This window comes from Guillardia theta (genome assembly GCF_000315625.1).
Source record: "Guillardia theta CCMP2712 unplaced genomic scaffold GUITHscaffold_72, whole genome shotgun sequence".
Lineage (NCBI taxonomy): Eukaryota > Cryptophyceae > Pyrenomonadales > Geminigeraceae > Guillardia > Guillardia theta.
In genome coordinates this window covers 216098-231917 of record NW_005434602.1, presented here as the reverse complement: position 1 = coordinate 231917, position 15820 = coordinate 216098, and the positions used below count along the sequence as shown (strand labels likewise).

The following is a 15820-nucleotide window of genomic DNA, read 5'->3' as shown; positions in this document are numbered from 1 at the left end:
AATTGTTCTTGTTCCGCCCTGCGCTATGCTCCATCACGTCTTGTGAGCGTACGCGCCTCCTATCTGCCACCTGCCCTGAGGGAAAAGAGCAAGGGGCATGCAGAGTGAGGTCTCGAGCCCAACACGTTGTCCTTGAAATCAAGCCGTAAAGTCTCCAACTACAACCCCTGATGAGACAATAATCTGCTCGCCATCGCGTTATGTCCCAACCGCCATCTGATTTTTCTTTAGCTACCTGTGCCCTCACAAAGCAGACCCAACAGTTTCTTTTATTTTCCAAACAAGACATCTCCTTGTATCCTCGCAACCTGGCAACTTTAAGCTGCTTCCATGCTGATGCCAACCAATGCTAGCACGTGAACAGATCCTACAGCGATCTGGGTCGGCTGGATGAGCCCTTCCACTTCTCTGAAGCTCACATCAAACTCTCGCCTCCTCGAGGAGTTCCCTCCGAGCCCTATGGTGCTCTCGTACCCAGCCATGTACAGCTCGCCTTTCTCCGACACAACTATCGTCACCTCTTGCCCGCACACCACTTTCACCATCGGATCGTTGCAGATGGCTGGGAGCTGGACGGGGTTCTCTATGTCTTTGCTCAGACCCGCCTTGAGGCCGAGCTGACCGTTGCGTCCATTCCCCCAAGTAATGAGGTCCCCATACTGACTCACTGCTGCTGTATGCGCTGCTCCACAGGACGCCGACACGATCTGCCGATCATCGAGAGCATCCACAGCCGTCAGGGTTGACCTGTCAACGAAATCTCCCAGACCAAGTTGACCGTTTGCGTTCAGCCCGCAAGTGAAGAGGTTCGGGGAGGTGACCTAGGAGGAGGTGAGAGGAGGGTCAGCGAGAGGAGAGACGATTCAAGCATCTTCACCTGCATGAGGACAGCAGAATGGTTCGCCCCCAGCGAGACGTCCATCACTACCCCGTCCAAGTTCGAGATCTTGGTCGGACTGTCCTCCGCTGCTGAAGTAGTTCCAAGGCCCAGCTGGCCGTTGGAATTCTTGCCCCACATGAACAAATCTCCGTACTGCGACAGGGCTGCGCTATGGAAGCCACCGGCGTGTACGCCGATGATGCTGCATGCTGCCAAGCTCGACAGTTCTTGGGGCTCAAGGACGTCGTTGGTGTTTGACACTCCAGCGTTTCCCCACTTGCCATCGCCCCAGGCATAAACTCGTTTTTCCTCGGTCAGCGCTAAACAGTGGTAAGTCCCACAGGCGACTTTCATGATCTTCACAGTGTTCAGGCTTCGTATCTCCACCGGGGTGGGCGCTGGAGCCATGTGACCCAGGCCAAGCCTGCCATGCTCGCTCCCTCCAGAGACATACAAGGAACCGGAGTCTGTGACAAAGGCAGACATGTCTGAGTTGGCTGAGATATGTACGATGCTCGTGGCGAGCAGGCTCTGCATCAACGAAGGCGATCGAGCCGCCTGCAGCCCTCGGATGCCAAGCTGACCGCACGTGTCCTCTCCCCACACGAACACGCAGCCATGTCTCTTCTGGTTGCTGGCGGAGAAGGCGGAGGTTCTCGTGGTATGGTGGCCGGTGGTGTGGCTCCTCGTGGAGCCGGAGACTGACCCTGCAGCAATCGAGCCCGAGAAGGTCGTCGAGTTGTCTCCGATGTTGGAGGATCCTGTCAGTTCGATGGTCTTCATGCGAGGCTTGAACACGATGCCTGCCATATGCTTGAACCCACACGCGATCTGGACAACCTCGGAAAAGTCTTTGATGAGGCTTGGAGCATACGTCAGAACCTTCGGGGCATGTCCCAGCTCACCCGATTCACCATTCCCCCACGTGAACACCTCCCCCTTCGCACTCATTGCTGCCGAGAAAGTGTAACCACAAGCGATCGACTTCACGTCAGGAGGAATTTTGTGTCGCTCGAGCAGAGGAGTTGGGGCCAACTTGTCCGTGATGGTTTCATGTCCCAGCTGACCGAAAGGAGAGCCGCCCCAAGACCATACTTCTCCGAACACGCTCAGAGCCAGTGAGTGCTGATCCCCCGCTGCTACTTGACAGATGTTCTTCCCGTTGAGCTCTTCGATAGACACGGGCACGTTCTTGCCAGTCCTTGATCTGCAAGAGGAGTCAGTCAACCTCATCAAGTCAACCAGCAAGCAAGGTTACGGGTCATCAAGTCCCAACTGCCCGTCGATGTTCGAGCCCATCGCAAATACTTTGTTGGCGACCATGACGACGAGCGTGTGGTTTGCTCCAAGGCCAGCGGTGCGAACCTGCAGAGGATCAGCATGAGGACGTGAGAGAGCGGAAGCTTACCTTCCCCTCGAGCCTCAGGTATTGGTTCACTCTCGGAGCGCTGCAGGACTTGGTGTCTCCATGTCCTAGTTGCCCGTACACGTTCTTTCCCCACAGCAGAATCTTTCCTGACTCGAGGATCGCAGCTGAGTGCCACCCGCCGCACAGGATCTTGCAAGGAGCTCTGCCGTCTAGGGCCTTCACCATCTGTGGAGTGCCTTTGGAGAGGTTGTGATCGAGCCCTAGCTGACCGAACTCGCCGGCTCCCCAGGAGAGAACCTGGCGTTCACTTGTGAGGGTCATGTTGTGCCACCTGCCACACGCGATGCTGAGGATGAAGTATCGTTTGAGGTTCAGCACTGGTTGTGGATTGAACGCATAGTTGATCTTGACACAATCAAAGTTCTCCAACGATCCGAGTTGACCCCTGTCGCCTGCTCCCCACGCATACACGCCACCATCGAAGGAGCGTGCGAGCGAGTGTTCACAGCCGCAAGCCACTTCAACGATCTTGGTGTTGGAGGGGAAGCTGGTGATTTCTTGCGGAGTTGAGTATCCCGTGTGGAAACCGTGACCCAGCCGTCCATTGACTCCGCATCCCCAGGTATAAATATGGTACTCACCCTCCAGGTCCACCTCATACCTCTTGTTTGCGCGGTCTCTGATCTGCTCGAAGTGTTTCTTCTCCGAGTACCTCACGAGGCACTGCAGGATCCTCCCGATATTCAGCCGATTGAAGTACTCCTTGAACGGCCCGCCCGCTCGTGCCTTCTTCTCATCGTTCTTGGCTTTTGCTATCTCTCCCGTGATGCTTGGAGGCCAGGAGAAGTAGAATCGTTGATCATCTTTGTACGAATAGAACATGGGAGGAAACTGCTTGGGCATCTTCATGATCTCTTTCAGGAGCCTTCGCCGAGCTCCAATGGCGGTGATTCCGATCAGCCGCAGGTTTTCATCTGTTTGCAGCGTTGACAAGGTCTCAAGGTCGACATCATTCTCCAAAAGGGCAGATAGCCACTTCCCATACTCAAACGAAGGCAAGCTCCTGACAAATCACTCGTCAGTCATGTTGCTTTGAAGAATGGAAGAATCAATCACTTGAGAGCTTCTGTGAGCTTGTACTCGACTTCATTCTCGAAGAAGTCTTGAACATGCAAGTCTTCTATGTTATCTTCAATGTCCAGCTGTGTCAAACAACACTGAGTCAACCTAGGATTATCATTCGATGGAGATGAATCACCTGAGAAAGGTCCAAAAGTTGAGAGGAAGCCTGATTCTTTCTCTGCTGCATTTGTGCTTTGATGTTCTGTGTTTGCATGTCTGTAATATTCCTCCATTCCACGTTTCGAAGCGGATCTTGTCGAACGATCATGCCAACATGAGCTTTCCCTCCTGAAATCGCAAAGATGTCTTGAAGCTCATCTCCGTCATCGCTGAGGGATTAGAAGTCAGTCATGCCTCAAGCTAAAGTGATTGTCGTGAGACGACTCACGTGAACGGAAGATGTTTAGGCAAGCATTCCTTTTCTTTCCCGACATTCTGCAATATTCCATGTCTCCCGGAGCCACATCCAAATAATTCGCGAATTCTTGTCATTTTCGTCATCTTCTTCAAGGAATGGTCTTGCTTCTTGACCGCATCTTCGTACAACAGTATCTCTTGTTTGTTTGCCAACCTTTCGAGGACAAACAGGCTGTAATTTCCATACGCCTCGATCATACAGACCTGGGTTCGAAATCAATACGAGAGTTCACTGGTCAGCGAAGCAAACCTTTCCCCTTTCTTCACGCATGACTTCAACTTCTTCGTCTTCTCCGGGTAGAGTTTCTTTCTGCATGTAAAACGACCCCCATTGTATATCAAAGAATCTCTCTTCAATGCCGTCTCGCAATCCACGTCTACAGAGCATGATCGGCCTCGGCAAGGTCTCCCTTTCACACATTTCTCCGTGACCTAGTTGACCAGCACTGCCGTTTCCCCAGGAATATGGCAGACCTGAATAATCTAACGCCAGCATGTGTGAATCACCGATCGACACGTCGACTACTCTAATCTTTGCGAAGAACTCAACCTCTCTGGGATATGCTTCGTTCTTGGAACTCTCGTGACCAAGCTGGTACTCGTCTCCTTTGCCCCACGTGAAGAGCCTTCCTTTGTTTGTAATGGCCGCTGACGACTCTTTCCCAGCACTCACTTTGACGATGAAAGAGTCTCCGAACCCCTCCACAATCTTCTTGAAGTAAGGCAGGGTCTTGGAGAGTGCCGTCAGCGATTCATAATCCCCGTGTCCTAGTTGGCCGTGCCATCCTTTCCCGCACGACATCACACTCCCTGTGTTGGTGGATATCAACGTATGCCAGCCTCCGCAAGCTATGCTCCTGATGTTTGCCTCTCGCAAGGATGTGATTTCATATGGGTCCGGCATGTAGCTGGATATGTGAGGTATTCCCAGTTGACCGAAGGTGTTGCTTCCCCACACAAAGAACTTGTGCATGTCAGTAGAGCATGCAGCATGATTTCTCCCAAGGCTGATTTGACACACAACATGGGAGCTCAGATCCTGAACGAGTTGTGGCACAACGATAGCCAGAGGCTTGCCACTCCCCAATCCAAGTTTCCCTTGGGCTGATTTCCCCCAGGTGTAAACTTTGCCGGTGTCTGTCAGGGCTGCTGTTGAGTCTTTACCGCACGCGATGAACACAACCTGATCACAGACCGTCAAGCCCCGAGCACTCAGCTCCTCACATGATGTCATACCGACATCTTCGCTAAAGTCTCTATTCTCTTAGGATGCTTCACGCTTTCCTCAGATCGTGTGTACTCAACACCATGGCCTAGTCTGCCGAAGACACCTTTTCCATAGGTGTAGATGTATCCATCCCCTTCTCGGCTCGGAGAATCACGCACCTGCATTTCAATGAACAACTTCTGTCTGCTTATGACAACACATTCGTTGTCACCTGTACAGTTGCGAATTCATCAAGATACTCAGTATTTGTTCCAAGAGCAGGGAGAATTTTCTCCGAAGGAAATTTCTCAAGACTTGCTCTTGAAATATCCGAAGAAAAGCTTGTAGATTTGTTGCGCGAAATCATGGCCTGCACTCCAATTTCAACAGAAGAAGAGCGCGCAGAACTTGTAACTGCTGCTCACATACCTGGGTACATCCCATTTCGGGCGAGCAGATCACTGCCATGTGGTTGTGACCGCAGAACATTCGCACGACACCCTTGATGGCATGGAAGGACTCCAGCATTCTACTGCTTTCTTCTTCCGAGCTAAAAGGTCGCCAGCGAAACAATTGTCCGGTGTCAGAAATAGCGAAATCAAAGTGAGCAGTCCTTGCAACTGCAATGATGAGATCCGATTTCGGCAGTCCCGCAACAAACCTACAAAGAGATTAGAAAAGGTTTCGGGACAGGAATACCGCAAACCTTGGTATTCTGTTCAAGTGAGGTTCAGTCTCATTTCCGAAGGCAAAGACTTTCCCGGTGTTTGTCAATGCTATGGATCGACATCCTTTCGCATCGATGTCGATCACCTTTTCATTCGCAAATCCGGTGACCAAAGTCGGGATGATTCTAAGCATCATCAACTCAGTCACTGAAAGCTTTCACCTGCTTGTTCACCTGTCTGTTGCGTCACCTAGGCCGAGTTGTCCATGGGTATTTGCTCCCATAGAATACAGTTGTCCCGATCGCAATATCACCAGGGTGTGATCATCACCACACCTGGATATCTCCGCTCAACACTTTCAACCTCAAATGCCTGTTGTGAGATCCACCTGATTTTTTGAGCTCCACATTTTCTCAGACTTGCATTCAGCCTTGGGCTATGAGCAGACATCAGGAAACATCAGAGGTTGTTTGCGGCCACCTGAATTCTTCTTTGACGCTCTTGTGACCTAGTTGACCACGCAAGCCCTTTCCCCATGTCCAGACATCACCCACAGTAGTGATTGCTGCAGTGTGATGAGCTCCGCAAGCGATGTGTACGACCTATCACGCTCGACTCAGCCATTGCAAGCGGACAGGCATTCACAGATTGTCTTCACTTTTGAGTTTTGAAGAGATGCCACAAAGCGAGGACTTTCAGCGTTGGCATCAGACCCGATGCCTGGGTCACGGCGTTAGTTCGTCATCTGCCAGCTACTGGGCATTGGAAAGAAATGCACACCTAGCTTGCCCCAAGATCCACTTCCCCAAGAGAAAATTTTCCCAGTGTCATTGAGTGCAAGGGAGTGATAATATCCAGCGGCAATCCCGACAATGTTGTTTAGAGATTGTATAATAGCCTGCAACTTGTCAAGGCTTTTCTGCTTGGATGGTTCGCTTACTGGTGTTGATCTTGAAAGCATGTGATCACCCATGCCCAATTGCCCATACACATTCGAGCCGCATGATAGGACAACTCCATCGGCACTCCTGCAAGTGAAGTTACTTAGAGTGAAAGTGTGATTTTATCAAGATACAGGAACAGCGTATGTTGCTTTCCAAGAGCACAAACTTTGACCAACACGTTTCGGAATGCTGGAACGATGTACGGCACGTGTTGTATTTCCTCAGACTGATTTCCAAGCTTTCCATTCTCGCCGTCACCCCACATGAAGACATGCGAGCCCTGCAACTCGATGTTTTCACGGATGTACCTCTTCTCCATGTGATAGTCGTAGCCTTCGCTTTCTTCTTCTGGCAGTTCAGTGCGGTAGTCCGTGACAAGAGCAGCTTCGCGTCTGAAATCACCCTCTGTGTTCTCCAGATTTGTGATCGACTCCACTTGACTATCAACTTCGTCGTCGAAGTACGATCCTTGCTCGAACGCCCTATGCACTTCATCTGCACTCACGAATGGTTGAGGAGGCTGTTGAACTGAAGTGGCGAACATGTGAGCTTGCCTTCAGCCTTGTTGCCAACTAGAAAGGTCCTTGCATCTCCTGTTGTACTGTACCCCTCCTCCTCTTCCTCCCTTTCGTCGTCTTGCTCCGGCCCTCCCTGGCCCTACGACGCAGAAGCCGTGTTTCCTCAATAGTTCTTTTTGGCCCCACTAAAGTTCATGGTCGAATCTACTAAATTTTCACACCCGAAAGGCTGTGGCCCGTCTAAAGTTCTTCCTCTGGGATCCGAAAGGCCGAAACCCGCGTTGGGGTAATTTGTACTAGGATCGTGTTCAGTCACGCACGGTTGCAGAAATGTTGCAGACGACGGACAAAAAGGCGGCACCGGAGCAAGCGGACGGCCGATCTTTGCAGCAACGTCAGAGGGAAGGAGCTTGCCCCTCCTCACCTCCCCCCTCCCCCACTCTCACTCTTATTCACTCATGCTGGGAGAACTGCTCGTGAAGAACGAAACAAGATCTTAACCAAACAAGTGAAGCTATTGAAAGTATTTCAATGAAACTTGGTAAGAACGGAAATAAGCAAATTACAAAAACAAGTTAAAGGATCAGATACATACAAAATACCAGAAAAATGCTCGTGAAAAACAATTTTCTACTCGGAATCAGCGAGCACCTGCAAGTAGAAACTTGCTGGATCATTCAGCGAAGAATCTGTTCCATCCCTCTCCATGACCACGAGACCATTTTTGATTGCAATCTCCTCCAGAAAATCGGTGGAGGGCAGAAGGGAGGGAACGAGGAAGCGGTTTCCGGCTTGCTCCTGCCTCACAAACTCTTCTCCGTTAGCATGAGTGATCACGATTCGACCTGCTGGATGCAGGAGACTCTTTGCATGCCTGATGACCTCCTGTTGGTTGACAAAGAACTGTATAGAACCATTGAACAAGATGGTATCATACTTCTTGCATCCTTCTCCAACAGGTAGTTGCAAAAAGTTCGCTTTCTCGAACAAAACTCCTGGATGTTGGGATTTGGCTGATTCAATCATATTGCCGCTTATGTCAATCCCATGATACTCACCCGCTGCATGTTCGCAATCATCAAGAAACTTCAAAACAGAGCCCGTGCCACACCCCACATCCAGAAGACTGCATTCCGGTCTGTGCAAACAGGATTGTGCAATCGCTATCATCTTCCTTTCGAGAACAGAGTCTACAGTTCCGCCAGCCTTGGGCAGGAAAGCGGCAACCGTATCCCACGTTATCTCCACAAGACGCTCGCGGAGTTGGGCCGATGATTCACTTCCACTCTCTGCATTCGATGATTTGGAGCCCAAGCTCTGCATCTCAGAATAAAGCTGGGGCTCGCTGTTCTTCATCTCGATGATCTTCTGATTGAAAAACTTGGATTGTGCATGGGCGACATTCCCATTGCTTTCCAAGAGCAGGCGTTGGGCTAAGTCTTCCGATGGCAATATGCTCCTTTTCGATCCAATTGACTTCGAGCTCGATGCTGTTTTGCCGAAGCCGCCAGCAGTCCTTGTTTTGACATGTTGATTCGAAGAGACTGATTTTTTCATCACCACAAGAGGGGGTGCATTATGCCTCATATGAGTCTTGCATGGAAAGCTAAAACATTGACAAAGATCGAAGAACCACGAGGCAAACAGCAGGCACCATCTCAGAGCACTTGAAAGATGAAGGGACATCAATCCGAAATTTCGAATTACGAATCGCGGCAACTTCTTTTAGCCCAGCCAGCCAGTATATCACACCTGTTCTGCAAAAAAATCTCTTTGGATGTGATAGTTGAAGTTTATATGTCTTCTTGCTTCACTTTCACTCTCTTCTTCGCTCTCCCGTCTCCTCGTTTCCCTCTTCCCTGTCACCCTCCGTCCCCCGCTCCGCTGCTCGCAGATTTCTTTACAGCTCAGTAACCCCCCCTCACCCCACCCCCTCACGTGAGCAGTCTTAAACCATACTACCCCCAATATTCCTCCTCATGACCCTACCCAACCCTTTCAATCCGGCCCGTGATACCACTACCCCACCATCCAAGAATAGCACCTTCTGTTCCTGCAAATCAAACCCCGTGCACCCATGGTACACCCCCCAACTCATTATCAAAAGAGGGGGTAGTCAAACAAATTCTAGTAACCCCCACCCACCCACATCAAAAAGGCGGCTGGGTATCATCCCTTCCGGACTCGGTTGAGATTTTTTTCTTAGTTTTACAATTAATAAAATTTGTTCTGCTCGAAGCTTCTATTCTTTACTCAAAGTTAAGTTAAAAATCAGTACGAGGACAATGTATTAGTAATGGTGCCTCGACGGTAAAGTGAAGGTCTAATAACTTACACCGCCCGGCACGCCGTCGCTGAGTACACTGGCCGGCCAGTGCCCGCTGAGATGTTATAGCATCAAGAAGTTCAGCATGCCAAACGGTTCAAGCAGCGGCAGCCTAAGCGGCCAGTGTCCGATACGAATCACTAATGACTTGATCGAACATTTACTAGCTACTAACTTAATCAGAATTGGTGTGATGACAATGTTAGTGGCAGCGCTTGATCCAAACGGTAGTGTAAACTTAGAATCGGCTACTGGCAATCACTGTCAACTGCACAGGCCGCGTGCCTGAGTCAAGACTCGTATGGAAAGAAACCTCAGGCTCTGAACTCCTCCGTTTGCTTTAGCCGGATAGCCTTCATTCCTTCCATGCTGTACCACGGTACGATCCATGTGTGCCTAGAGCGAATTCGACGTGCAATCTTCCAACGATTAGTGTTTGCGACCTTACGGTAATCTCGATGCATCATCACGCGAACACCAATCTGAGACGCAGTTGATGGTCGGTTCATGCTTATTTGTGCAGAGGAGAATCCTGCTTGACCCCTTTCGCCTAGCTTCTCCCGTAGTGAGCTGGTCGTCCTCCAGGCTTCAATTTGATCCTGTACCATGGCACATCCTTTTGCACAAGGCTGAACGTGATGTCATCAGTGTCGGATCAAGTATCTATAGCGCTTGTAGCGTTGGTGCGATTCAGCTGAACAGAGCGCAGCGAATTCCTTCAACGTTAGCTGTACTTCACAAATGTGCCCTGCCAGCCCGAAGGACAAGGCTTCATCTGTGAGGAAATGAAAGTTCAAGAGCACGGCTCTGAAACCACAGCTTTCTTGCATGCTGGGATGGTTGAAGGGAAGCGTCATCCTATCCTTCACCCTCACGATGTGCAGTGCATCATCATCTTTGATAAGCTGAACCAGTTTCAACAGATGGTCCATGGAATCCACCACGAGCCTCTGGCGGCAAATGTCAACGACGCGAGAGCCATCTCCTTTGTAGCAACGAAGTGCTTTCTCTATGGCTTGCTCAGAAGACTTGAGGGTTGCCCCTGCCAGGAGCAGGCCGCCTGGCTCTCTTCTGATGTCAGGCCGTCAGAATCAGCGAGCTGATCGACCCACTGGCTAATCTTGTCATGCAGAAGGCATTGCACACAAGCAGCCTGCGCGTACAGGCGGTCCAGCGAGCTTACGGGCGATCTTAAACGACACCACCTTTTCAATTGTTGATAGCAAGATCCCTTCGGTGTTCCTCTCTCGTCAGAAAAACTTGATTCTGATCCAAGCCCCATTCTACAGGTACACTCTTCGTAGTGCCTGGCTTCACTCCGGAGGGGAATCGGAAACTCATTTAGCTCCTCCCTCAACAGGTCGATGAGGCGTGCATTCTCACTCAAACTGCTCATGGAAAGCCAAGCTGAATCATAAGCGTTCTTGTCTGTGAGGGCAAGCTTGCGTATTTCCGCTGCGATCCGGCTACGGTAGACCAAGATCAACGCGCTCACAGAGCAAACTGAAACAGCATAAATGATGTTCACATTGTTCGCAAGCCTCATCCCGATGATCGCCCAAGCACTGTACAATACCAAGAGACTTCCCCAGAAAGTTCGATCATCATCGAACAGCTGGATGCTCAGCGCCATGAACACCGTGAGGATGATGTGAAGCAAGATCGAGCCACGGTTGTATGGATCGTAGATAGCAAGTACAGTCTTGACACACCCTGCAATGATCATTCCACTCTGCAGCACTCTTTTGGCAACAAACTCTTGTTTTGAGAGTCCAAGAAAGGCTGGAAGACCGAACGTGAATGTTCTGATGAGATTGATAGTTATCAACAGGCAAGTTTTCAGACGCGGAGCACTCATGTCAAAGACTTCGACTTCGTTTCTCATGAAGGTTGTTGGGTAACTTTCATCAGAAAGAATGAAAATCCTCCTGGTGTCGTGATATGAAATCAACCAGTCGAAGGAGAACGACGAGGACCCAAAGGTTTCCCATCGCAACCGGTCATCCGATGCGGTAACATGGAACAGCACGGGATCTAGCTCCGGATTTGTGGATTCTGTCATGAAGTAGAAGCCATTTGCTTGTACAGGTTGCTCGAAGGAGAGGAGGATGCTACCATCCGGTTGCCATGTCATGTTGTGCCTCACCGACTTTTGCCACAGTGAATTCCTGACGTCGACTCCGTCCTTGAGAATTCCAAAGGTTTGTGCGTGAGCATACGTCGAGTTTCCTCGTGATCGAATCCCTTCCACTGAAAATCGGTAATAACGGAAACTTCTTATCCCATTCACCTTCAAAATTTGTATCCACCTCAGGCAAATAGAAAAATACATGGAAGACAACATGGCCAGGATCATGAGAAGCGGAGCTCGACCAAGTGCTGCCTGAAGAGGTCTTGCGCAGAAGAAGGCTGATGCATCATGAGCTCTGTGCAGTTCTCTTTCCCGCCGTTGCATGCGGATGTCTAAGCTAATGTCTTGCGATGAGAGTCGCTTGAAAAGTCGAATGACGGCCCCTCCGCACCATTTAAAGTTTCCACTAGATCCAGACATGTTCTCAGCAGCTTACTTGAACTACCTTACCTCTATTCCTGTAACTCCCTCCTCTTTCTTAACAATCCCTCACTTTTGTTTGTGCCTTTTGTTTATAGCCCTGTTTGGAGTTTTCTTCTTGAACCGCCTTCCGTTTGGTCCTTTGTGTCCAATCGTTTTCTCGTGTCTACCTCAAGGCATCATATCTTACTGTTGTCCCCTCCTCTCGCTTCATCAAAGACCATCTCCCCTCGTCCCTTACAACCTCGTCTGACATTCTGGCCCTCTTCGCCCTCCATTTTCCTTCAACAACCCCCCACCCCTCCTCTGCAAACTGCACAGTTCTCATGGTACCCTACCCAGGCTATTCCAACCCCTTTCGAATAAAAAGAGGCTAGTGAGGACCCGTGGTTTTATAAGACACTTTCAATCCACCGGTATCTGTTCCGACAGATAGTACCCCCACCCCCACCCCACCCCCGAGCATCACATTTTTTATTACTTCGGTGGCCCTCCTTTACATACCCCAGCCATACAAGGGCATTTTATATTTCTTGTGACTACCTACCCTCGTTGCTCTCTAGTGACCCCAAGTTAACAGAAGGATCCTTCTGTACCCCTCGTCTCTCCCATAACCTCCACTACCCTAGTAATGAGAAAGTATGATCGGTTACAGCACCGCCCTACCCTTCAAAGAACATGTACACCCACCCCCACCCCTGTAGCACTTTCCCGAAATCTATTATTAGTGTTGTTAAAATATTTTATTGTAGGCTATCTCTTATATCTGCGACAAAAGTCATAGCATGGTCATAGCAGAGTGGGGGGCATAGAGGAGAATCCAGTACTATAAAAGCTACTTTTGACTCTTTCCTCGTGATCATTATTAATAATTATCCTAAAAGATAATAATGAATTATATTCTCAACACCACCCCTAAGATTTCGAGAAAGTACCCCACCCATAAGACGAAAGGACTCCGTAATACCCCCCCCATTTCGTTTGGATTTGCCTAGAACGTGCAGACCACAAAGCACCCCCCACCATCTAAATATATCCACCCTACCCCCTTTCGACTGTGAAAATGTCTCCCACTCGCACGTCGTCATCCTTCTGGTCCTTTACTCAAAGTTAAGTTAAAAATCAGTACCCTTGTATGTCTCCATAACCTTGAGATTCCCGTCACGGCTCGCTATCTTCTAACGGCCCTATCTGTCACTGCTCGGACTTGTACCTCCGAGCCCGGCGGCCCGGCACCGGGGGAAAGCCCGAAGCAGGACCAACTCCGAGGCAACGGGTCACTGAGCCAGACTACTAGGGCTTTTACTCAAAGTTAACTACTAGGGACTCCCTTTGATGAGTAAACATTTGATGCTTTGAAAGGAAATGGAGGGAAGGGAAGGTGGAATGCTGCTGCGGTGATCGAGAGTTCATGTGGAGGACGCATATCCTTGTCTTCCCATCTTGAAGTTACTCTGTCCTTCTCTTGTCTTCCCTGTATCTCTGCTGCTTCTCTGCAGTTCATCCGCTTGGCCTAGTTTCCTCTCGCAGCTTCACATCATTCTTCCTCTTCTGGTCGGACTTGTTGTCTCATCAGTGTGGGGATCATCTGCAGTAGCCATGGAGAGCGAATGCGATATTTTTCAACGCCGTCCTCTTGCCAATGTGACCAACTCAAGCTTGGGACACAAACGAAGGCTGAGCCTCGGGAAGCGACGGACGGAGACTGCATCGTCTCCGAACAGTGGCACAGCGTCAGCTTCTCCTTGCCAGCCTCCTCATGCATGTGGACAGAACAGCTCAAGCATTGGTTCACCGTGCGATGTCCGGAAGCATGATGATTTCAGGCTGGATTCGTCATGGACCTGCTTCATCTGCAATCAGAGCTGGGAGGATATATCCTTAGAAGATCGCAATCAGCACGTCAACAACTGTATTGATGCTCCCTCCTTGCCCAGTCCAGGGGATCTCAACCAGCTCTCTCCTCCCGTGAACCCCCCAGCATCTCCAGAACAAGAGGAGACCCAAGCAAGTGTCAAGAAGCAGCGAACAGTGAGCGCAATGTTGCATGAAGAGCCAGGGGTCGGGTTTGAATCTCCTGTCCGACGAATGGGGCAGGGGCAGGGGCAGGGGCAGGGGCAGGGGCAGGGGCAGGGGCAGGGGCAGGGGCAGGGCGAGGGCGGGGCAGGGGCAGGGGCAGGGGCAGGGGCAGGGGCAGGGGCAGGAGCAGGAGCAGGGGCAGGGGCAGGGGCAGGGGCAGGGGCAGGGGCAGGGGCAGGGGCAGGACGGAGAACTTCGTAATTGGTTGGAAGTCCTGGGGTTGGAGAGCTTTTTCGAGGTGAGTGTAGCAGCAGGTTTCGGCCTTGTGACGATCCATGACAGACTTTCGTCCTCCACGACGTGACGGACATGTCCTGCCTGAGGGCGCTGACGTCAGCCGACCTGAGGTATCGCTGCCTCCTTCGAGCTTGACCTTGATCCGACCCCGTTGTAGGGAGATGGGCCTTGACCTCGCCTCGCACGAAGACTTCCTCCTGCTTGCCGACAGCATTGAAGCTCTCAAGCACGACGATGCCCTCCCTTCCCCGCAGCGTCCGCCTCTCGATCCCCACCACGGCTACGAGCCCGAGCAGGAGCTTCACAGCGTGCATGACAGGCAGGTCGGCGGAGAAGGAGCGGGTGGACAACAGCTGACGGCTGCTAACACTCGTCCGATCTTCGCCTTCTTCGGAGGCAAGGGATCGATAGCACAAGCCCCCCCTCAGACCCTCAAGAGCCCTGCAGGAGGGCAGGGGAAGAAGGGAAAGTCTCCAGCGCAGAAGCCGAAGAAGACGAGCATGTGGAGTGAAGATCGGGTAACAGGTAGCAACGCGTTTCATCACAGTGTGCCGGGAGCCAGCTCCTTCACCGTCGACAACTTCCACGTGCGGAACTCTGTTGTCAAGCACTACATCCTCTCCCACTTCCATGCCGATCACTACGCCGGGCTGAGGAAGAAGTTCAACTCAGGTAAGATCTACTGCACGCCCGTCACTGCAAGGCTGGTGAAGTTGAAGATCGGAGTGAGCGCGGACCACCTGGTTGCCGTGGCTTATCACTCTCCGCTACTCATCGAGGGGACCCGCGTCACCTTCCTTCCTGCAAACCACTGTCCGGGCTCGGCACTGATCCTCTTTGAGACTCCCGATGGCAAGTGCCACCTGCACACCGGAGACTTTCGCTTCCACCCAAAGTTCAGCGAGGACCCGGTCTTGTCCTCCTTCACATCGACTGGGAGCAGGAAGATAGATCATCTCTTCCTCGACACCACCTACTGCAGCCCTGAGCACGAGTTCCCTGCCCAGGAGGACGCGATTCGTTTCGTCGGGGAGCTGGTCAAGTCGAACGCGTTTGCCAACAGGGAGACTTTGTTCCTCGTCGGCTCCTACACCATCGGCAAGGAGGAGGTCTTCCTGCAGGCGGCGCGGGAGAGCGGCTGCAAGCTGTACGTCCATCCCGCCAAGAAGAAGGTCCTCGAGTGCCTCGAGCTGAAGGAGGAGGACCAGCAGCGCCTGACGACGGTGGCGCATGAGGCCAGGCTGCATGTAGTGCCCATGGGATGCATCAACTTCAAGCAGATGTCGGCCTACCTGGGGATGGCAAAGGGGAAGTACAAGACTGTCGTCGGGATACGACCGACCGGATGGACGTTCTCTGGGGGACCGTGCGGGAGAGGGGGAAGAGGAGGAGGAGGAGGAGGAGGAGGAGGAGGAAGAGGAGGAGGAGGAGGAGGAGGAGGAGGAGGAGGAGGAGGAGGAGGAGGAGGAGGAGGAGGAGGAGGAGGAGGAGGAGGAGGAGGA

The 15820-nt window shown here is 51.4% G+C and overlaps 5 protein-coding genes across 5 annotated transcripts in view; 2 read left to right on the top strand and 3 right to left on the bottom strand.

Moving 5' to 3' along the window:
* Positions 1-317: 317 nt before the first annotated feature.
* GUITHDRAFT_164838 (hypothetical protein) lies at positions 318-7203 on the bottom strand (the record flags this gene model as incomplete). The annotated part of the gene is made up of 18 exons (XM_005826754.1): positions 6739-7203; positions 6444-6691; positions 6322-6383; positions 6144-6265; positions 6052-6099; positions 5897-5998; positions 5702-5848; positions 5425-5656; positions 5228-5365; positions 5025-5174; positions 4039-4971; positions 3760-3992; positions 3508-3700; positions 3366-3451; positions 2289-3312; positions 2139-2245; positions 878-2087; positions 318-821 (listed from the first exon to the last, which is right to left on the bottom strand). Exons 1-18 carry the CDS (start codon positions 7149-7151, stop codon positions 318-320), a joined length of 5952 nt encoding a protein of 1983 aa, XP_005826811.1. The 5' UTR covers positions 7152-7203.
* A 552-nt stretch (positions 7204-7755) lies between these two features.
* On the bottom strand, positions 7756-8481 carry GUITHDRAFT_143215 (hypothetical protein; the record flags this gene model as incomplete). Its single annotated transcript, XM_005826753.1, has 1 exon — positions 7756-8481. The coding sequence occupies one exon, from the start codon at positions 8479-8481 to the stop codon at positions 7756-7758; it is 726 nt and encodes a 241-aa protein (XP_005826810.1).
* A 1614-nt stretch (positions 8482-10095) lies between these two features.
* Positions 10096-11807, bottom strand: GUITHDRAFT_114079 (hypothetical protein; the record flags this gene model as incomplete). The annotated part of the gene is made up of 2 exons (XM_005826752.1): positions 10096-10522; positions 10564-11807. The coding sequence occupies 2 exons, from the start codon at positions 11805-11807 to the stop codon at positions 10096-10098; spliced, it is 1671 nt and encodes a 556-aa protein (XP_005826809.1).
* Positions 11808-13601: 1794 nt separating this feature from the next.
* On the top strand, positions 13602-14282 carry GUITHDRAFT_143213 (hypothetical protein; the record flags this gene model as incomplete). The annotated part of the gene is made up of 1 exon (XM_005826751.1): positions 13602-14282. One exon carries the CDS (start codon positions 13602-13604, stop codon positions 14280-14282), a length of 681 nt encoding a protein of 226 aa, XP_005826808.1.
* Positions 14283-14818: 536 nt separating this feature from the next.
* The window catches only part of GUITHDRAFT_76035 (hypothetical protein), a gene marked incomplete at both ends in the record, with an annotated part of 1686 nt that continues 684 nt past the window's right edge, over positions 14819-15820 (top strand). The window contains one exon of the mRNA XM_005826750.1: positions 14819-15684. Within this exon, the coding sequence (XP_005826807.1) occupies positions 14819-15684 (866 nt within the window). The remainder of the gene's footprint in view (positions 15685-15820) is intronic.